Source organism: Pinus tabuliformis, chromosome 4_1 (genome assembly GCF_031772625.1).
Source record: "Pinus tabuliformis cultivar Carrire ecotype Pingquan chromosome 4_1, CPIR1, whole genome shotgun sequence".
Lineage (NCBI taxonomy): Eukaryota > Viridiplantae > Streptophyta > Pinopsida > Pinales > Pinaceae > Pinus > Pinus tabuliformis.
The window spans coordinates 71,802,149-71,826,244 of record NC_142303.1 but is presented as its reverse complement, the minus strand read 5'-3'; the positions used below and the strand labels follow the sequence as shown (position 1 = coordinate 71,826,244).

The following is a 24,096-nucleotide window of genomic DNA, read 5'->3' as shown; positions in this document are numbered from 1 at the left end:
AACATGCAAGTACAATTTTTATTGACAAATGATATACATTTATAGTACATTATGTGACCGTTGGGTTTCACATCCCAAGGTCTCTTGGACTCCTTTTGTCCATTCGGCTTCCACACTAACCCATTTAGGATTAGGTGTCCAACAGAAAAAATGAGAATGTTGTTGAGGAAGGTCGATCCATTAGCCACCCCAAAGCAGAAAACACAAAACAAATCTGGGAAGACAGCGGCAGACAAGAGTATGACCATGAGAAGCAAACTACAGAACACTCCACTAGACAACACGAACATCAGTCCTGCCCCAGACACCTCGATGAGCCTACCACCTCTGGACTACAACATTGTAGATGACATGAAGAAAACTCGAGTGAACATCAGTTTGTTCAAGTTAGCTAAGATCGAGAGTCAACGAGACATCCTGTTGCGTGCATTGGGGGAGACAGCAACGGATAGTGCAACCTCTACCAACAAGGGAGCTAGCACACCTCCCAGATCACTTTCTACTATCCTCAAGGCACTCCGGATGGAATAGGAAAACGCAAGTTGTCCTCCATTCCATCCATCATTTGAAACTTTTAACTACAATGTTCACAATTTCTTGGTTGATTCTAGCGCAATAGCCAACATCATGTCACTCTCCATTGCGAAAAAAGATCAATGCACAATGGAATGAGACATCCGCGCGAATCATCCAACTTGATTGAACATCGCTACCAGCCATTTGTGAACTGTGAGACATGATCATATGACTATCTCATGACAATCGATTCCACCAATGCATCAACATAGTTGTTGTGGACATACCGGAAGCATACAGTCTACTACTCAGCAGAGACTAGTCCAGCAAGCTAGACGGATATTTTTCTACAAACTGGTCCCACATGTGGCTCCCGTACAAGGGCAAATGCAACCAAATATGGTATTTTCCGAGAGGTATATGAAGCACAATTTCACTCCCTTTAATGGCGAGAATGAATCATTGGCCTTCGTAGAACTTATGTTTGGCAACTGCCTCCTAGAAACATCATTGGGGTGTTATCCTGCACGACTAGCTCCAACCCCACTAGACACGCAGTTGGGACTCCTTCCATGCCCAACTGATGGTAATGAAACATGTACAGTGAATTGTACCAATAGTAGCAGTAGCAGTAGCAATAGTAGTAGCAGTAGAAATAATAGTAGCAGTAGTACTAGCATGTCAAACGGTTCGTGTACAGACAAGTTGTGGACCATGTACTTTGACGGATCAAAGACACGGGACGACTCAGGAGCCGGGTGTGTCTTGATTGACCCATACAACAAAAAGCATCTGGTTTCAAGTCACTTGGATTTCGAGTGCACAAACAACGTTGTTGAGTATGAAGCACTCGTGTTGAGCTTGCAGAAAGCCATTAGCCTCAACATGGTCGCGCTCAAAGTGGTAGGTGATTTAGAGATAGTGGTACGACAAGTACGTAACACCATTCATTGTTTGTCATCGCATCTCAAAAGTTACCAGCAAGAGATACTGCATTTCATGACCAACACTGACATCTTTAAAGATACATCGATAGATGATGACGAGCAAGAGCACTCTCTGCAAGCAGAAGACGGTAACAGGAAAGGTCACCTTATCACAAAGAGTGTGGCAACATTGGAAAATATTTATGACTTGCAAGAATGTTTTCAGGGGCCAAGGAACAACAAGACCCACAGTTCCACCATGATGCACGAACTGATCAACCTGGGAACAGACCAAGATCTGAAGTTTGTCAATCTTGGTACATGTTGCACACAACATGAGCAGCAAGCCTTTGTCCGCTTCTTCAAACAATACCGAGATGTGTTCGCATGGACGTATGATTATTTGAAAACCTATGACACGTGAGTCATCCAACACGTCATTTCGATCAAAGAAGGGGTCAAGCCATATCAACAAAAGCTCATACAGAAAGAGCTCACTAAGTTGTTGGATGCACAGATCATATACAAAGTTCATCATTCCACGTTGGTTTCAAACCTTGTTCCTGTATGTATGAAGTCCAGGGAAATCCGCTTGTGTGTTGATTTTCGAAACGTTAACCGCTCCTCAGACAAAGACTACAACCCCGTGCTGTCTATGGACCACATTTTGCTAACAGTATCTGGGGCACATATATTTTCTCTTCTCAACGGTTTTTCAAGATACAATCAGCTTCTGGTAGTAGAACCTGACAGACTTAAGACTACCTTCCATACCAAGTGGGGTACATTCGATTACAAACGAATGTCGTTTGGGCTTGTAAATGCAGGCGCAACCTTTCAGCATGCCATGGACATCGCTTTTCACGGACTCATCGAACAGAGCGTAGTGGTATACCTTGATGACGTGACTGTGTTCTCAAGAAGACGAGAGGACCACATACGCTATCTAAAAAAAAAAAATCTTTGAGCGATGCTGGAAATACGCGATTTCCTTGAATCCAAAAATGAGTGTATTCGCAATGTATGAGGGGAATCTTCTCGGACACATTGTTTCCAAAATAGGGATCAAGGTGGATCCTGATCAGGTTCAAACTATTACACATATTCCTTGCTAGTTAACAAGAAAGTTATGCAATCCTTCTTGGGCAAGATAAACTTGCTCTGAAAGTTCATCTCAGATTATGCGCAGATAGTCAAGCCCATGTAGGACATGATCAAGAAAGATGGAGTCTATAGATGGGGCAAGAAGGAAAAGTTTGTGTTCACTCGGATCAAGCAGGCCATTGCAGAAGCACCTGCACTCTATACCCCAAAATTCAAGAAATACTTCCTACTATACACCTTCGCCTCTGATAATTTGCTCATTGCAGTAGTCACTCAGAAGGACAAGATGAACGATGAACGCCCGATCTCCTTCATGAGTGAAATCATGCAAGGACCAGAATTCAACAACCCTGCCGTCGACAAGCAAGCATATGCAGTTTACAAGGTGGTGAAACACTTCAGGCCCTACTTGCTGAAGAACCACTACACAATCTTCGTCCCTCACCCAGCAGTCCGCACATTGCTTGTACAACAAGAACTGCATGAACGACATGCGAACTGGATGACAGTCTTGCAAAAGTACGATCTTTAAATCAAGCCAATCCATATGATCAAGGATGCACACGCTTATGCCCAGAAGTGCCCGGTCTGTCAAAGATGCGCCGACAAGACACAAAGATCAGTAGCCCCACTGCACCCTGTTGCAGTGACCGAACCATTCCAACAGTGGGACCTAGACATCATTGGGAAAATATTCTTGCATTTGTTAAAGCAACACCGCTACATTCTAACAACAACTAATTACTTCACGCGGTCGACAGAAGCAATTCCGCTCAAACAAGTGAACAAAGAGGAGGTCATCAGCTTCCCCCAGTAGAACATCATTTCACGCTTTGGTGTTCTGGTATCACTTGTTTTTGATAATGCAACGTAACTTTCATGTTTGAAACTTTATGATTTTGCATTACAGAATGGTGTTGTGCTGAAACACTCATCTAACTATTACCCGTAAGGAAACGATGTAGCAGAATACACGAATAAAAACCTCATCCCCATAATCAAAAAGATTGTTTTCTCTGAGTAACGCAACTAGCATACCGCCCTGACGAATGCAGTATGGCTGACTGTGTAACACCCAAGCCCTATCTAAATTCCTCACCATACTTCCTAGTCTATGGTAAAGAAGCCATCCTCCCACCCAATATCTACTTGCCTGCACTTCAGCTTTCCCAAGAATCCCAAGGCAAGCCTTGTCGGCTAGTTCAGCATAAGATGGATGCTCTCCATAAGCTTCAGGAAGAAAGGATGAAAGAAAATTAAAAATTTACACTCCACCAGAACAATATCAAGGGATGGTTTGGTAAGAAGTCTATAGGTAAAGCTAACTTCGGTGTTGGTGACTTAGTTCTGAAATGGGATAAGCCCCATGAAGACAAAGGCAAACATACGAAGTTCCAATCCCTGTGGATTGGTTCATACACAATCCAAGAGAAACTTGGCCCACACACATACCATCTGCAATCGCTTGATGGGAGGGTTGACAACCTTCCTATCAACGGCCAAGATCTTAGGCATTATTTCCAGTAGGTCGGGCCGCGCCCCGTGCCATGTACATAGTCTGCTTTTTGCTTGTTGTTTTCATTTTGTTTTCCTTGCTTACTATCTTTGTTCTTATTTGGTTTGTTATGCTTACTATTTTTGTTTATGTTTGTTTTGTTTTCTTGATACGTGACTATTTTTGTTTTCGGAAATAAGTGTTGCCAACTACTGCGTTCTGGCTTTTGAATAGAGTATGTGGCTGAGATTTGAAGAAACTTGTGACACTGTAGCACTTGGCCAGTCTTGTGTCCGTCTTGTTTGTGTTTGCTTATAACCTTCAACCGATGAAGTCTTGATGGAAAATACGAGCCGTCTGCAAGGGAATTTTTGGTCCAACCATGAACCTGTGCCCACACTGGGAAGCCCCATGCCTATACTCATCCTTTTGCTCTGTGTGTTCAAGCTCATCCAACTAGTAGAAATGGAGAAGGGGAAAATCTAAACGAGAAAACCTATGTCAGAAGTCTTACATGCTTCTCTAAAGGAACAACCTCTTTTGCTCTTAATAAGTCGGGATCCCTCTTCCGCCCCAAAAATAAATAAGTGCCTATGCAAAGTCCTCCTGAAAAAACACAAAGGCGAAAGAAGAGAAAGGCTTCTTGCGCAGAGAGGTGAAGCATGCAACTCCGTCGAGGTACTAACCAGGATCGCTGGCAGTGGAGAAATATATGTGTTCCTGCATGACTTCGTCAGGGTACTATCCAGGCCTATTGGCAGCAGAGCAACACTAGAGATGAAAACTTATACTCTAAAAATCTTCAACTTGTGAGCTAAACTACCCTTCCTGATTTTGAAACACTGTGATTAAGCTGAATTTTTTACTGTGTTTGACTAAGTTAGAAAAGGTGAACTATGTATGTCCATGGGCTAAGTGGGGAAGCTGAAGTAACCCGCACAGCGATTCAATACTCCCTGAAAGGCCAAGGCCCTATCCTATCAATGAAACAAAACAGAGAAGCTGGAGTTCTACCAGTGTGTCGCCAAGTTTTGTAGCGGCTACAAACACCATCCAAAATTTTGGCCTGCATCCAATTTCAGAGCCTCCTTTGAGAGTTTTACTTGATGACTACACTCACTCAGTTTCACTCCATGAGCTTGTGTGAGTCCTCACACCCACCTTGCTTGATTATTCCACCCAAGCTTTTGCATGTTGATGTCACTCTCATGCTTGTGACCATGTTCTGGTTGTACTCAAGGTTTTTTCTTTGTGTGTACATGTTGTGTTCGCTATGTAAACATTTCTCACACTCACACACAGAGTCACATACACGATCGTGCAAGCGTCGTCATGGTTGACCAATGATCAATCACAAGTTTCGCTCTTGTCGCTCACACCGTCGGTCAGTCATGTTGAGCATGTGTGTCTGGATGGTTTGAGTCGTCTCGACGTCTAGTCATGTAAGTGTGTGTTTGCAAGATCATGTATGCATATTTCACTCGTTCACACACTTAGCCACTTTGTTGAAGTTATAACGACCAGATTCCCCTCTGACATTCAAACCATCACCCCGCCATCAACTCGATTGACTGTCACCCAGAACAATCCAGAAGCACCAAGCAAGCCATTTCAATCTGCGCTACCCGCAAGTGAATCAATCAACCTTCATGCTACTCAACTAAAGAGTTTGACCCAGCAGACACCCCGGGATTGACTCCCCTCAAAATTGTGCAGAGGCTGCAGACCTTACCCGCTCCGCTGATTGAGAAATTTGTGCAAACATGCCGGACACACACCAAGTGCCCGTACCTATCTCCCTCAGGAAATTGTGTAGTTTTTCCAGCCAGCCCTCTCGGCTGTCGACCGACTGCTCACCCAGAAAATTGAGCAGTTTTCATGAGCAAGTCCTCTGCTGCCCAACAGTCTGCTCAGCTCAGAAACTGCATAGAGGTGACTAGAACACCAGCCTCCCAACATCATTGCACTTTTTTCTGCCAGCAGCTCCTGGAAGTTGACTGCCAGTTCCCCTTAGGAATTGCGCAATTTTTGTTGCAAGTGACCCAAAAACTGACTACCAATTCCCCTAAGGAATTGCGCAATTTTGACTGTCAAGCTCCCTTTGCCTGCTCGTTTCGGAAATTGCACAGATTTTGCCTTCCCGTAGCCTGGACTGTTCCTCCCAAAAACTGCGTAGTTTTTTCCTCCAGCTGAGCCAAACCCCACGAACAGTCACTGTCGATCCAGATTTCCCATCTTCATCACATAGTGACTCCTGCGTAGTTTTCATCAAGAGTTCCCAGAGCCTCCATCCTAGCTCACAACCTTGTCTCCTCTCCTGGTCACCTTCATCCGAAACGAGCATGCATCATGGTAGACTAGGAAATTTTTGGATTTGATGTCGGCTCGTCATGAGTGACTACAAATACAGGTACACAAACAAACATGGCACGATGGCGGATGGGATGAATGAAGGGAGCACATGCAGAAGGACATGTTCACCAACGGATGAACAAACGATGCATGCAAAGATATTTGCTCACGAAGGGATGATCATGCAAAGATGTGTTCACAGACGGACAGATGAGAAAACATGCAAAATGTGTTCACGGATGAACGGACGGACGAACATGCACTATTCACGAACAGACAAACCTGTCAAGCCTTCCAACATACAAGAAAGGAGAAATATTCGAATGCAACATCAAGCGAACCCAATGACCATTGAAGACGCCACGCATGTTGCTGTGCGGAGGTGAAGTTGTGACACACCATGAGGACATCCATCACCAACAACACTACAGCTTGACATGCACACCACCAGCAGCACAAATGTACCATCACTGCCATGTTGAGTCTTGTCACGAGTCATGTTGTTCACATCTCTATTGTGGGCCATACTGTCAAACAATGTAATGTAACGTGGAAGTCCAAGAGAACCACTTGTTGTACGAAAAGTCATGGAAGTCAAACAATCATGATGGTAATCGAATAGCCACAAGGGTCAGTTTCACCCTTGGCTATAAATACCCCCTCATTTGTACATGCAAAGTACTTTTCACCTCAGTTCCTCCCACATCGCCTTAAGAGTCTGTAATATTTTCTTTGAGGAGTAAGTAGTGGCTCCAACGCCCCACTCACGGGGTTAGTGATGTATGGTGTAATGATGTGTCTTGGAACTTTCGCTTAATTCATAATCGTGCTAAGAGGCCAACACAATTTCACACATGTATTGTAACTGTTTTAAGACTAATCTCGAACACTTGAAATGCATGTTGCTTTAACCTGTGTTTAACACTTGAACTAATTCACTTGTTGTAATACATATATGTTGATGAAAATGTGTTGTATATGTTGTTAACTTTGTCTCACCCGTGTTGACTACTCTCCCTGACATTAGACAGACCTTTCATATAAAACTTGCTATAACAACCATTACACTCACGCGGACTAATCCACTGAGTGTTATACGTGTTATCTTCCCTTGTGTGTTGTGACTGTCGCATCCATGTGGACTGTTTCTTTGGAAATTGTACACGTCCTGTTGTGTTGTGTGTTCTTAGCAGAGTTGGGGCTTCCCCCAACTGACTTGGGACTCACTCCCACCCTCTCCCTCTACGGTGAAAGAACCATTGACACAAGTGACACTTACAATCATCAGGCACGCTAACCTCACTTCTCAAAAGACAAAGCAGACCACTCTCCTGTGCTGACAAGTAAGAGTTGAGGTAAATGTTTAAGATAATGGTAACCAGGACATCATACCAGATGCGACTCCCACACCAAATGGTGTGAGGTCTAGTTGGGACTTCATAATGGGGTCATCCCTTGAATGTTGGTGGGTCCAACACCGTCAACAGGTTCTAAAGCTTATCATTTTAATCATCATGACAAAGATTCCCATCGGTTGAAATACTCACGTTTGTCAAACTCTTTTGAAAATCATTGACTTCTTATCATTCTTGTGAATATTGTAATGCTAATCATTTTCCTTATGGCACAAGCTATCCTCTTGAGTATTAACGAATTCGTAAGTTATTTGGTCAATCAAATCCCTCATATTGATAGATTAATTTCCCATGTTGATACAAAGGTTGAATTTGATTCAACACATGTTGATTCATTATATCTTGATTGGTTTCTTGTATTTCCTATACTAGCATTCATATATAATCCTTATAATTGGATTCAAGGTAGTGATGTTTCATATTCAACCTGTGAGGAGATTGATTTTATTATTCAAATATTTGTGAAGCTACTCAAATTAATCCATCTTTATGTTCAAATAATGGAAAAGATGATGATGTCTTAATCAACCCATATGATCATAACTTTGCCCTTAAGACTTGTATTTCAATTGATTATTTTCCCATTAGTTTATCTGATGATAATTGTTTTAAATTTGTTGATTCCATCAAGGCCATAAATTCTTATGATTCATCATTTCATTTTTCATGTACTTGTTAAGTAGTTGAAGCACTTCATCTATTGTCAATGTTTATGTCAGGCCTTCATGATCTTGATAAGCCTTTTGAACATGATCAGACTCATTTTCTTTTACAAGATTCTCCCCTTGATTTCATGCCATTAATTGAAAAATCATTTCTCAAGGATGTTAGGGTTTTCAAGAGGATTTTTTTGTATTTCATGATTGAATCTATGATTGACTTGAAGCATCGTACTTAGCAAGCTCTGTCACTAATAATAAGCTTTGATATTCCTTGATGTTTTCTAAGGATAATAACATGAATGAAGGTATATTTTGAAGAATATTTCATGGTTGGTATGATTGTTGTTCTAACCCAAACGGTAAGGCTACAGGATGGTTAAGATTAGTTGTTATGGCACATGTTTCTACCTTTAACAAAGACCTTCTATATTTTGTGCAAATTATTCACGATCATATTTTTAATTTTGCACATTTCTTTATATTTCTTTCAATTGCTCGTATTTTTGTATTTACAGGTCAGAAGCAACTTGAGTGGCTACATTGGAAAATTCACTACACTTAACCCTAACCTTCTAGCTAGTTAGATAAGGAGTAGGTCTAGTTTCGTTTTAGTTTTCTTTTGCATTGCATGGACCTTGCATTGCGCTCCGCATCTAGTTTTTTTATTTTCCTTTTTTATTTCTTCCATCTTGCATGTTGTTTTTAATTTTAGTCCTACATTTTCTTTATTATTATTTTTTTCTTTCTTGTTTTTTCATGTCTTTTCTTTTGGGTTTTGTTCAATAACACCATGCATGAGATATGCTTTTGTCTAGCTCAAGAGAACACTGTGTGATTTTTTTTTAAAGGAAATTGCATTGACGAGCGAATCTTAGCTAATATGTCTTCCTCTTCTTTGTTTGGGCCTACATATCTTTTAACGTGAACGATATTTGAACGGAAAATACGATTAATTCAACCGGAAATCCATAAGCAGAACCATGAGGCTCATATCTACTTTAGAATATTCATTCCTTGACCCAATATGGTACTTGAATGGTGTTCAACATGTTGATCCAATCAAGTAGAGAAGGGAAGGGGAAAACAAATGGCGAGCATATTAATTATAGAGGTATATAAACTATCTATGAAGGAACAAACACTTTTTCTCTTAATAATTTGGGATCCATCTGCCACCTTGGTAGTATAAACACCTATAAAACTCCAATGAGCATATTTAAATAAAATAAAATAAGAGGTGAAAGAAGAGAAAGGCTTCCTGCGTAGGGAGGTGAAGCAAGTAACTTCGTTGGGGTCCTGAACAGGCTCCCTGGAAGTGAAGGAATTCTTGTGTTCCTGTAGTGACTCTGAACTAGTACTAAATAGGCCTGCTAGTAGCAGAGCAACACCATCGATGAAATTAAGACTCTAGTCTTTTCAAACTCGCAACTAAATATTACCCTTCGCCTAGATCAAAACAATTGTGATATGGAAAGCTTCAGGAATATGTTTTCAACTAAGAAGGGGATAGGATAGAATATATTGATAACCGAGATAAATGGGGAATCTACGGAAATCCACATAATGAATCAATTCTTCCTGAAAGACTAGACCTTTTGCGTAAATGTAAATGTTGGCTTGATGGGGCCTAACCTAGGTTCAACGCTACTTGCGCCAATCAACAAAACCCTTAATTGCTGGCCCTTTCGGCAACAACCCGCGTAGCGCAGGCTGTAGTCTCACCTGAAGTAGTATTGGAGGATGACAGAACCGTGTTTCTACATCTAGAGGCATGTGTGATGGGTTCCTGCAGCTTCTAGGGCTTAGTTTTGTCTCCGCGAACCCTAACCCTTTCGGTACAGTTAATAATAATAAATATCATACACAACAATTATATCTTCATGAAAGTAATTACCTAGTCATAACATGCATAAATGATCTTGATCTACCACTTTTTCACATTAGATAAACATATATTCATATACTTTCAGAGACAGAGTGAATACACTTAATTGCATAAAGAAACACAAATGAACATATAGGCAAAGTATGGATCAGAATTGTCTTTATTAGATGGGATCTTCAAAGTAAAAACTCTTCTTCCCTGCGCACTTAGCTGCAGGGGCCCACACACTCAACTTGCAGACTTACCAAGGTCTCCGCGCACTCAGCTGTAGGAGCCTTCCCCTTCGCCTAAGTACAAGAAATAGATTTTCCTACCTTAGCTTCCTTTCCCAAAACAATGATCTTCTATCTTCTTATTTTCTTCCTAGAATTGCTATGACTTATATTTATAGCCTTTCCTTTTACAATATCATGGTTCGTAGACCATGGGCGGGTCTCAAAACTTTCCTAACACCTAACCACCTAAGGGACTAAAGTCCCTTTTACTCTTACTATCTTCGTGCTCTGCTTCCACAAATCACAAATACTTTACATTTTTACAAAAAGGAAATATAAAATTTAACCCCAAGGACCCCATCCCAACAGGCCCTCAACACAATTTAGTGACTAGTCCTTGAGTCACTCAACTGGCACTTCAATATTTTCTTGGAGTTCGTGGAACTACAACTTCAGAACCTGCAGATCAATTGTTCCTTGTGTAGTTGCCTGCTGCACTTCCTTGACTAAGTTTTTTGTAGTGGGGCCTTCCACCTCGAGGCCCATTATCCTTTGATTCTATTGCATGCCCTTTAGCTTTCTTTGCAGAGTGATATGGCTGGCCTCCTCTGTCCAAGGCTATATTCTTGCCATAAGAATGGCCTCTTTCCAATGCAGCTCTTCAATTTCATTCTGAAGTTGCTTCCCTTCTTGTAGTCACACAAACTACTGTATTAGCGCCAAAGTGTGCGCAGTCGACCTAATCTCATCAAACTACTGTTATTTTTCTATAAGGTCAATGCCAATATTCTCTAGAGTGGGGCCCTCATGTAGAGAAGTCCATAGCTCCATGGCCTGCTCGAACAACTCTGTGCAGTCCTTGGCTGCTTCTTCTAATGTGGCAATTCCTTCCTTTATAGAAGCTCCTCACTACTCTTGAACCTCTAGTGGAGTCGTCGGCTGCAGCTTCAATTGCAACTCCAAAATTTGCAGCCGTAACTCAAATCATACTCTATCGAGTTCATCTTTGGACTCGTTGACCGATGCGGCCAACTTCTGGATCTTTTCTGTAGACGTTGCATCAGCTGCAATATTAAGTTCAGGCAGCTCATTACACACCTGTTTAATTGTTGCTTCTAAATGTTGCCTGCACGTAGCAATTTCTTCCTTCTCCTTCAGTGTATGTGCCTTTTCTTCGAAGATCTGCTGGTTATTTGTTTTGATAAGCCTTGGTGCAACTCATGTAGGGTTTGGATATGGAGTGTCGCGAGGTTGATGCTTAGATCCTTGATCTACGAAATATGGGCATTGGCCTCTTCTGAGTCGATGCACAGGGTCCCTTCTGGCAATTGCATCAAGCAGAGATCCAAATTCTGATCCGTGTCCAACATTGTCACACTTGCTTGATGCAAGCTTGCCTGAATCCCGCTCACTTGACCTATGCTCGCTTGCAGTCGGCCTGTCTGGATCTGTAGATCGCACAGATCCTTCTACACATTTCCCAATGCCTACTGGTACTACTACTCAAATTGGGTCCATAATTCTATTGTAGTGTCCCAAACCTTATTGCCAATTTCCTCTAAGTCCCCTTCAGTGAGGACTAATGGATCCACCTGGTAGAATCTAGTTGACTTCTACTTCTTCCGCGGCCCCGAGGTTGTCTGCTTCATTCTTTTCCTGACCACAAAGGGGGTTCCTTGCTCCACGCCCCCGCCCCCTTCTACATCTGACCATTCTTGGTCCTGGGTGTGCTTAGAGTCAGACTGTTCAACCTCAATCTTGTTTTCCTGGGTCGCTCGCTCTTTGTCAGTAGCTTCCTTAGCAACAACTTTCTCCCAAGTTGTAGCCTTCTAGGCCTCCTTCTATTTTTCTGTTGCTAAGGTGCGTAGTGGTACCTTTTCCTTCCTTGCTCTTTCCTGTGCCTGGATCTAATGGGTAAATCCACTCTCTTGGCCATTTACCAATAATCTCTGTGACGTCTTCCTCGCCAACAAGATAAGACAACTTGTGACATATCTTCTTCGGATCCCTTCGCGCGCGAACATATACATTATGGAAGTCAACCTTGAAGTCGACGTAGGGCTCATACTGATCATGTAAGGTAGGTGTCAGCATCAGCCTTTGGCTGGTCACCGTGCATAGATCCATATCCACCAGTACCCAGAACATCTTGTTCTCTGTGACCCGCGCAATGTTCTTCGTTTCCCTGAGCAAAGCAAACTTCGCTGCCTCCGGAAGATCTGATTCTTGAGGAGGAAATTGGTTGTCCTCTGACGTCCTCCATGCTACTAATGTTATCGAGAGTAACAACCTGCATAATGAAATGCCTTGCCCTCATCCTGGGCCTCTCGACAATTCTCCAAGAACTCCTTACACAAGTAGTGAGCCCAGTTGTACTGGACTCCTTTGACACATTGTGTAACAAAAGAGATCACGATTGCTGAAACCTCGTCTGTGTGACACTTCCGCATGATCTTGCATGCCAATATTTGTGCGGCGAACTGCGCTGCAGGATATGAAATGGAGCGGATGGAATATCGCGCGACTTTTTAACTAAATCGAACTCGCTCTTCATCTGATATGTGATTTTATTCTCCTTTGTTTTCCCTCCAAATGTTTCTGTTGGATCCACACCTTGATAGGGTAGTGAGGTGATCCATTGGATCAACATATCGGTAATTGGGATGGATTCTCCCAGCTAGAGACACCCATCATGCACCAAGGTGAGTAACTTCCGCTTTCTCAACTCCCAAGACCCACTTCATTGGTTCTAATCGTGTAACCCAGGTTTTCTCATAATATATTTTGACAAGTATCTGGCTGGTGCAAGCTAAGGGAACTTCTCATGATCTCCCAATTCCCAATCCTCCAGCTTGAGTGTCGGAATGCAGCCCAACAACGCACCCTCAAACACCACCTTCTCTCACAACAATGATGTAGAGATCATAAATTTAGCATTATCCGGGTCTTTAGGCACCTTGGTTGTGCCCTTGCACAGTGGGATGTACTTCGAGAGCCGAGTCATAGGCTCATCCTCCTCGTCATCCATCTCTTAGATGCCTCCACACAGTTCTTCTTCATCTAAATCAAGGGGCTCATGTGGCTACTGCGCTCTGTCCATCTTCCCCTTCTGGTGGATTTTCGTGGGAAGTTTTCGCTGTGATTGCCTCACCGGAACCTACTGTGGCTTCTTCTGCTTCTTGTCAGCTGCAGAGGACTTAGATCTAGGAGACCTAGGTGTTGTAGTAAGAAATCCCGTAGGAATAGAGGGTGTTGCTTCAATGGAGGGTGCGGCTTCAGAGGGCGCAACTTTTGTTGTGGGGGAAGTTGCAGTCATTCTCTCAAAGATGATATCACGGTGTCAATTAGGTAAGTTGGTGAACTCTAGTTGTGCTAGAATGTCCTCCCAGACCTTCTCAGACATACAACACTCGTTCTGGTAGCAAAGTTTAAGGAAAACTTGTTGGAAGCAAAGTATTTGAATGCAGGGAAGCCTGCTAGATTTATAAGTGAATTCTAATTTGAATCCAACTATTCCCTCCAAATTTTGATCATTATTTCATCTTTGGCAGCATATTTCCAAAGATTTTCCCCATAAATGCCCCCTCCCCTCTCCTCCTGATGGAAATTTTTCCATCCAATCATCTACAGTGCTTCCAATGGCTACCTTTTGACCAGGCTGCGTGGCACCAACCTTTATGGCGTAGCTCCCCTCGGCGCCCTACTTTCTTCCATTGCGCAGCCCTCTTACTTCGTCTTTCCAATTTTTGGGCAATGTAGTTTATAGTCTCGTACTTCCTTGCAGCTGCCTGAAGTACTAAGACTATCCTGCCATCGTATAGTCATTACGCAGGGGCGGGATCACCCTTGTACAACTTCAATCGACTGCCATTGACTATGCCTGGAAACAATTCTCTAGTCAGCTTCATGAGCATAATTGCGCCACCATCTGTAATTTCCTTTACCACATAGAGTCCAAGCCAATGCATTTGAAACTTTCCAGGAAATGTCGTAAATTTTTTGTCATATAATAAGACTAAATCATTAACCTGGAAGGTGCGCTGCTTTATATGTCGATCGTGCCATGCCTTTTCGTGCTCCTTTTGCACCTATTGGTGAAATCCTTCTAAAACCAATCCTCCTTTAATTCCATCAGCTGCACGAGACGTTCCTCAATAGTATCACAATCAGCCATATCGGTCAATGTTGCAATCCGTAGACTTGGCACAATATATTCCATGGGCATCACAACCTCTTGCCCATAGACCAACCTGAAAGGGGTTTGGCCTGTCATATTTTTACAAGTGGTTATATACACCCACAGGACTACTCGTATGCGCACATCCCAGTCATTCTGCTTCGCATTACAAACCTTTGTTAAAGCGCTCTCCAGGGGATTGTTGAAGGCTTCAACCGTACCATTGGCTTGAGGGTGATAGGGTGTACTTTTCTAATGATAGGCCCAGAATTCTTCGAGCATCACGAAAATCATTTCGTTTAAGAAGTGTGTGCCCCTGCCACTCATTAATATCTTAGGGCAGCCAAATTGGGACAGGATACACACAAAAATAAACTTCGTTGTGGTAGCTGCACTACATTTCTTTACCGGTTGCACTTCCGCCCATCGCGTCAAGTATTCGGTTGCTATAATAATATGTCATGCTCCAATATTTTACCTTGGTGGCTGGATCGAACCCACAAAATCAATCGCCCTCTTATCAAACACCTGCAAAGTTATCTGTGGATTTAAGGGCAATTCGTCCCTCTGTGATGGTCTCCCCATCCTTTGGCAAGCATCGAATGCCCTACAATATTCTTTTACATCCTTATGTATCGTTGGCCACCAAAGTCTCGTGCGCAGGATCTTCTGCACGATCGCTCTTCTTGAATAGTGGCCTCTCGCTACTCCTCCATGTTCTTCTGCAAGGATTCTTGGTCGTTCAAACTCTGGGACATATCGACGCACTATCAATAGTTAGAATCTATGAGTACTTCTACCCATATTTGTAAAACTCTCCTTGGCAAGGGGAAGCCAAGAAAAATTACCCTAGAGAATCTTTACGATGACATTGAATCTTTAGAAAAGTGAAGAGAAGAAAGAGAAAGCCAACTTAAACAAGAACTCTCTACAATTCTCACATAACATAAAATCAAATTATCTATAATGCTTGAAAATAACTACAAATCATTAGAGAATAAAATGATAGCCCTTGAGATTGAAACCCAAGGAATGAAAGATAGGATTCAATAAATTGAACACAAAAAACAATCAATGGTTGAAAAAAATCACATTTTGAGAGACGAGATCAAAGAATTAAAAAGAAAAACTAAATAATAAATCAACCCTAAGTAGCATAGAAAATAAATTAGGTATCAAACCCATAAAAGAGGAAATGAAAAAAGTAATTGAACTACATCATGAGCACCACAAAAGAGCTCTAAACCTTATAATTGTTGGCATAAAAGAGGAAAATGACGAGGACAAATAAGAAATAGGAAAAGAAAAACTAAAAACTAAGTCCCAAATCCAAACAATTTATCTAACAGAAGAAAAAAGGGTGGGAAAGATGCTTGAGCATAAACATACACTCATCCTTGTTAAGGTGAATTGTGTTGACCATAAATTAGATGTACTTACTGAATATCCAAGCCTCGAAAGGTCAAGAATCTTTATAAATGAAGATCTTATTTCAGAAGATCAAGCTGAACTAAGGAAAGAGGTTCAAAAGGTGAAGGAAGAAAGAAAGGAAGGGAAATGATAAATCATTTGAAATAGAAAATATATCATTAGAGATAAAGTGCAAAATAAATGTGATAAATACGAATTAAGAACACTCTGGATCCTCTTTTGGAACTGTTGTGATTTTGAATGGCATAATGTTCCTATATTAAGTTGGATCCCGAGTGTTATTGATCTTATTCTCTTAGTTGAAACTTGGGAACATGAGGAATCTAGGCCCCCCCCACATTGATGGATTCATTATCTAGTCAAATTCGAATAAGAAATTCTCTCGTAGAGGTTTTGGTGGCATAAATGGCTATATAAAAAATCTGATATCTTCTCACATTCGGCTTCATAAGATCGACCCCTTCATTCAATACATGTGGATCGATATTTCATATCCTAATGCCAATAGGATTTTTCTCACAATTTGTTACTTCTCTCTTATCTACTCTACCTCCTACAAGAAAAAAAACCTAGATAGGATTTTCCCCTTCATCACCTTCGAACAGGACACAATCTAAGGAATGAAGGTAATATCCTTTTGATTAGGTATTTCAATGCTAGAACCACTACTAACCAAGTTGTCTCCTAAGTAATAACTCTAACCATAACCCTCTATGGCTTGATGAGGACTATGAATTAGCTAATAAATTCCAAAGAAAGACTAAAGACACTACTGAGAACCTATTTGGTACCGATCTTATCAAGATCTACAATTCCTAGGACATGGTAATTTGTAATGGGATTAATAAGTGGCCTTCCTCTAGCCCGATGACTTGTATTCATGGGTAGGGAAGTAGTATTGTGGATTATACAATATCAGACACCCATGTTCTCAATTGTATTGTAAGTTTGGATATCCTAAATGACCACGAGCCTAAATATGATTATAGACCTTTATCCTTAGCCCTAAATCTTGACATGCACACCAACCACAAGTAAAAGAATATTGAGGTTCAAAGGCATATCCTTTTTGACAGAAGTAAAATATATCTCTTCTTACAAGTTTTAAAGAGAGATTTAGGTTTCTTGATGTACAATGATAACATTAATATCATCTAGAAAATTTTTATTGAAAACCCTTTCCACTACCATTAACAAATTCTCTTCCGAGGTGTCATGTAAAAAGGATAATAAAACTTCCAACCCTTGGTATAATAATGACCGTAAAAGTGCCAAGAAAGCTATTATAGATGCTCCTAACAAAACTATGAAATTGGAAAAAATAAGTGTGTACAAAACTCATATTAAAAGGAAAAAAGGTCCTATATTAATAAGAGGCAAGAGCGTCTTCTTTACCTTGCTAAAGTTGAGCTTCGAAATTTTTGGAGGAATGTTCTCGTTCATAAAAATAAAGAAAATAATTTGATCCCCTTACATAACTGGGATATTTATCTGAAGAATCTTTATGACTCTCCAAACACCATGAGAAATATATTAAACACTCCTATAAAGGAGGATATCTTTTATTTGGAAGATGTGGAATTCGAGATTAAGAAGCTTGCTAATGGGAGAGTGAGGTATATTGAAGGCTACCAAACTAAAATGTTCAAAATGTGAAAGTATATCCTCATCCCTCATATGCATAAACTTCTCAATCTGGAAGTAAAACATGGCTTCTCTAAGCTCTCAACGCAAATCCTTATTGTGCCTATCTTTAAAAGGGGATAAAAATTCATGGCTTCCAATCTCAACATATTTGTGGGCCAACCATATTCCAAAGCGTACTCTATCTGCTAGTCACATAATTGAAACAATAACATAACATCATCGCATACTCTAGGCCCAAAAAAAAATTGAAAAACATCACTGCAACACATTGTGAAATGAAAGAGGAATGACATGATGATGTATTTGTAGTGCTCACTGTTATCATTTTGTAAGAGAAAAGGTGCAATCACAAGAAATTGATTTATTATATTGTAATAGAAATGAAAATGTGGCTGAAATATTCACTAAGCTTCTTGCAAAGGCTAAATTGCCTAGCTGAGACTTAGATTACCAGACAAATTAACATGTAAGTAGTGATTAAAGAGAGGTATTAGAGGTTGCTATCGCTATTCAATTGTAGGCGGTAGATGGATAGTCAGCTGAAATCAGTGGATAATAAATTTCAATAAACACAATTACTATTCCATCTGAGGCTCAAGCCGTGTATAAATTGCAACCTTTAGTAATGAAATGAATAAGTTTTTAAGTTGTGTTTGCAACTCTGATACTCACCTCTTGTGAAAGACTGGACACGGGAATCTCTTGCAGGGCTTCCTTCAAATATTTTGAGGAGAAGATTTCAGCATCTTGCATAACTTTCTACCCAGGAAAAGCAATGAGGGAAGCACGATATAAATTAAGAGCACTTCTAATCTCTCCCTCCGTTTTACTGGGAGAGCACGTAAACTGTCCTTTTTGGTCTTGGAAATCCTTCAGAACCTCTGAAATGAATACAATCTTTTAATGACGTCCGTACAAAACATTTATAAAATTATATATTTGCATTAGTACATATTCATCTTTCATTTATTATAATAAATTTATTTCTTTATAAAATGTTATACTCTATTTTTTTTTTCCCTTTGGTGGTAAGATGTACTCGCTCTATGATGTTGTCTATATGTTTTCTTTCCTATATTGATGGATATCGTAATTTTATCATGTAAAGAAGTATGTTCCTATTCTATAGGAGTGGTTATATCTATATGTCTCTAGTTTGGTGTGTGGTTTAGATATTCTCTCAATCAACTCATTGTATGTCCAAAATAGTTTCCCTATCTTGAGGCACAACTTCTTGTATGTATGTAATATCATAGTTGATCAATGTGAATAGTTTGCACTATGAAAATTTATCTTGGTATCAGAGCTCGTGAGGGCCTAGGTCTTGGCCCCTTTTGGGCCAAGGGAAATAAGAGAATATATTTAAATGGTTTTAGTTTTTTTTTTGTTTGTCTGTAATTATATAAGGAAATGACATGTTTAAGCATTGAGCGCTAGAAGTCAAAGTTGGCAATCGGCGAGCGTGATTGCAGATCCGAAGTGTGGCCGCTGAGGAGGCACACACATTGTAAATTAGCATAAGGCAGATGTCATTGATCAGGAATGGGATGTTTGCAACATGTGGATAAAAGTTTTTTTGTGTTGCAGATGAGTTTGTAAAGCCAAATGTAGAGAAGGATGATCATCATACTTATGTCGCTTGTTGTGTGGAAGAGGTGTCATCGTCGACAAAGCTTTGCGATGGAGGCAGTGGGTTTGTTGACGTGGAATGGACTGTTGTGATTGGGTTACAACATATGGTGAGCTGATGGACAATCAAGAATGGTGTCGAAGCCTCCATGAGGTAGAGTTTGGAGTTGAGATTGCCTTCAGTGCAGAAAAATACAAACACATGTTGTTGATGTGTGAAGGCTGTCAGATCTCTAAGTCAATGTATGCCTTATTAAAGCTATTTTCCAAAGGTAGTAGTCTGGGGTTATTCTCTCGACCGAGCAGCATCAAGACTACCATTGCTTCTTATTACAGCAGTGTGTGTGGGTTCTATGGACACTAGCGATGATGTGTTGTGCCAAGGGATGTGTCTAGTCTCACCTGTGCTATTTTTCTGTGTGCATAGTGTCTATGGTATTATTGTGCCACTATAAGCTAGAGCATCATTGTATTTTGTTGCAGCATATTTCGGGTCTTATGGAAATGGTGGTATCATCATTCCGTAAAACCTTAATTCTCTAAATCATGATGTTAAGGAGTGTTTTTTTTTCCTTAGAGCACAATCTTTCCGTGGCAGAATTTGTAGTTTCAAAAGGTATCAATGACAGTTAATTGGCTTGGGCCACTCACAATGAACTTGGAGACATCAAATTGAAAGAGGTCATGGAGATGCTGATAATGCGCCAAAGATTTATTAATTTGAAAAGTTAAATACTTTATTTCAAATATCATCGAGCCCTTTGTGGGTGAATTAAAGTCAATGCCATGGAATTGTCGTGGACGTATATGGAATATACAAGGAATGTTCCTCAGATAGAACACCAAAGGACATTGCTCACAAATAGATCACATATCAATACACCAGTATTCTTGACGTGGTTAAAACCCTCAAGAGGGAAACAACCCACAAGCTGAGCCAATGCGGCCACTTCAGGCAATTTATTAATAAAAATAAATAAAATTTACATAAGCTTCTCTCATGAACGGTCAACCTACAAATGACCCTCCATGCTCTTTAAATAGAGATCATGGACCAATCGGGTGTTAAGCCATGGATCAAGTGTCGATAATACCCATGAGAGAATGAACTGTCAGATCGCTTCATGTCTAGAACATATCGTGATCGTCAGATTGTAAGCTACAAAAGTACATATTAAATAGACACACTTTACCTAATTCTACACTAGACCAAGTTATACTTAACTATTTCCTATGTGTCGGAATATCATAACATTCCCCCTTAAGAACAACTTGGGATAGGATTGAAGGATGTACAAGTATGACAATAGGACAAGGAAGGAGGCATTAGAGCATATCCCCCCTTAGTGATAACTTCCTGAACTCCAGCCATAAATCGAAGTTTAGTAAACTTCGCCTCTGTGAGAGTCTTTGTAAAGATGTCTCCAACTTGATCATCGGTTGAAAAATATTGCACTTCAAGAACATGGTCATGAATGAGCTTTCTGATGAAGTGCATGTGTAGTTCAATGTGTTTGCTGCACTGATGTTGGACTGGATCTTTGCATAGTTGAATGACACTTCGATTATCACATTAAAGTGTAGTCGGATGTTGCTGCTGAAAGACAAACTCTGACAAGATCTGACGAAGCCACTAGGCTTCCTTACTAGCTTCTAGGGCGCCGTGATACTCTTCTTCTGTTGAAGAAAGAGAAATGACACTTTGTTTCTTACAAGCCCATGTAATAGGTCCAAAACCAAGAGTGAACACATAACCTGCAGTTGACTTCTGATCATTAGTGTCACCAGCCCAATCGGAATCAGTGAAACCAACCAATAGAGGAGATGCTTTTGCACTGTAATGAATCCCAAACTGAATTGTACCTCGAACATAACAAAGTATTCTTTTAGCTGCTTTTGGATGACTTTCATGTGGGTTTTGCATAAACCGAGCAATAAGGCCAACAACAAAGGAAAGGTCAGGATGGGTATGGGTCAGATACAAAGTTTTTCATACAACTTGACGGTATAAGGTAGCATCAGCTTCAAGGGAAGTACAAGTGACTAAAAGTTTGAATCTAGACTGAAAGGGAGAAGGGGCTGGCTTACAGTCTTCCATGTGAAAGTGACGTAGAAGATCACAAGCATACTTGGGTTGGGAAAGGGAAATACATTCCTTGGATTGCAAGACTTGACACTAGTAGAAACTGAGAAATTAGTGACTAGGTGACTAAAAGAGTTAGTCACTACAACTTTTCCAAGTGAAATACTACAAAAAATGAGCAATGTTGAGTGACCCATATAAAAACAACTACATAAACGATTAATTTAGTCCCGAGTTAAAATATACAACTAGCTAATCAGTAATACAACTAAGAATGACTAATGCAAATGACTAATTCAATTTAGGAACAAGTACTACATAATATGAATGTTAATCATTTTAATTATATCACTTCAACAATCTAAACTTACAAGGGGTTGAGAGGCTATTATAGAGTTGTTAAAAAATTATACTTCCTTAAACACTTATTTTTGATAGCCTAACTTTGTAGTTAAGTTTCAACATTCTACAAACTAATATTAATTTTAAAAAGCCATATATTCAAATTTTAAAAAAAGGGAAAGGAAAAGAAAACCAGAAAACAAAGAAAGAAGAAAAAACACTCTACTAAATCAACATATAAAATAATTACGCCGTAAGGCGTTCCCTCTGAAATCAACTCTCCTAAATGCCACTTTACACCGTCAGATCTGTTGTTAGACGACTCAATTATCCTCTGCCATCGATAATTCCATATCCTCTCACGTGCGGATGATGCCATAACCGTTTCATGGGTCTGGCCGGATGAAGCGATAACCGTTTCACACACATAATTACCCGTCTCTTAGACTCCACAGTGTACATAGCCTTCTCTTTTATTCCGTTTGGCATTGATATATGACAGTAATCATAGAGATTTAGTACCAGAGGCCATTGTCTGATCACATTTTCTGCATTTTCTGCAATGGAAAGTTTAGTTCTATAACGGAAATGAGTAGCATACATCATCTGGGAAATGCAGTGGGAGATTCGAAAAAAATTATTGAAAACGAAAAAGAGATTTCTACAAAAGAAGATTCCGATGACCAACGAGCAGGTGGCTCTCACTGTGCCTACAACGGACCATCCAAGCATTCCCATCCTAACTTTCAGGATGTGGGTTCTCAGAATTATTTCTTGCATTCTACTCTCGTTTCTAAATTGGTTCTTTGGGTACAAAAGGGAACCCCTCTCGATTAGTTCAATCGTTGCTCAGATTGCAGTCCTCCCTCTTGGCCGACTAATGTCAGCAACCATAACCAACAAAAAGTTCTTTGCAGGCAGCAAATGGGAGTTCTCACTGAATCCATGGCCATTCAATACAAAGGAGCATGTTCTCATCACAATATTTGCGAATGCAGGGGCAACAGGTGTATATGCAATTTCCATTGTTAATGCTGTCAAAATTTTCTACAAGAAGAGCCTGAGCTTTTTCATTTCTTTACTCATTATCATGACAACCCACGTTAGGTTTTGACCATTTTTGCTCAAATTTTCTTCAGAGTTAAATTCCCCAATGCTTGTTGTTTGCAATATTTCTTAATGTTTTAGATATGCAAATGTCAGGTATGGATGGGCAGGGGTCTTCCGAAAATATCTAGTGGAACTTGCTACCATGTGGTGGCCTGCAAACCTTGTTCAAGTTCTCTATGCAGGAAAGGACTCTCATTTCATATGATTAGATAAAACGAATTCCTTTTACATGTGGGGTTTTTGAGATGTTTGATGAATTTTGTGTGATTTCTTATAACGGTTATTCTGTTTCAATTGCTTTGATTGCAGAGCTCTTCATGAGAATGAGGAGAGGCCCAAAGGAGGCCTTACACGAAACCAATTTTCAATTTTTCATGATATCCCTCTCATGTAGTTTTGCCTATTATGTAATCCCTGATTCTCTGTTTCCCATGGTGACATCCCTGTCATGGATCTACTGGGCCTTTTTAAATTCTGTCCTTGCACAACAATTGGGTTCAAGACTATAGGGCCTTGGCATCAGCAGCCTAGGATAGATTGGTCCATATATGAATGTTTAAATACATAATTACATGTTAGTTATGTTTATATATATAAATATTTACGCAGTAAGGCTTTCCCTCTGAAATCAACTCTCATAAATCCCACTTCGCAACTCTCCTAAATGCCACTTCGCACCACTTTGCATCGTCACATTTGTTGTTAGATGATTCAATCATCCTCTGCCATCGATAATTCTGTATCCTCTCACGTGTGGATGATGCCATAACCGTAGCGTCTCACGTGTGGATGATGCCATAACCGTAACCTCTCACATGCGGATGATGCCATAACCGTTTCATGGGTCTGGCCGTATGAAGCGATAACCGTCTCACACACATAATTACCCATCTCTTAGACTCCACAGTGTACATAGCCTTCTCTTTTATTCGGTTTGGCATTGATATATGACAGTAATCATAGAGATTTAGTACCAGAGGCCACTGTCTGATCACATTTTCTGCATTTTCTGCAACGGAAAGTTCAGTTCTATAATGGAAATGAGTAGCATACATCATCTGGGAAATGCAGTGGGAGATCGAAAAAAATTACTGAAAACGAAAAAGA

At 40.4% G+C, this 24,096-nt stretch overlaps 1 protein-coding gene and 1 pseudogene across 1 annotated transcript in view; one reads left to right on the top strand and one right to left on the bottom strand.

Annotated features, from left to right (window-relative positions):
• Nucleotides 1–18,617, bottom strand: part of LOC149174202 ((-)-limonene synthase, chloroplastic) — a 70,182-nt gene extending 51,565 nt beyond the window's left edge. Inside the window, exon 1 of the mRNA XM_089422550.1 lies at nt 18,498–18,617. Coding sequence (XP_089278676.1) covers nt 18,498–18,578 — 81 coding nt within the window. The 5' untranslated portion in view covers nt 18,579–18,617. The remainder of the gene's footprint in view (nt 1–18,497) is intronic.
• Nucleotides 18,618–22,558: 3,941 nt separating this feature from the next.
• On the top strand, nt 22,559–23,194 carry LOC149174201 (oligopeptide transporter 7 pseudogene; annotated as a pseudogene).
• Nucleotides 23,195–24,096: the final 902 nt, after the last annotated feature.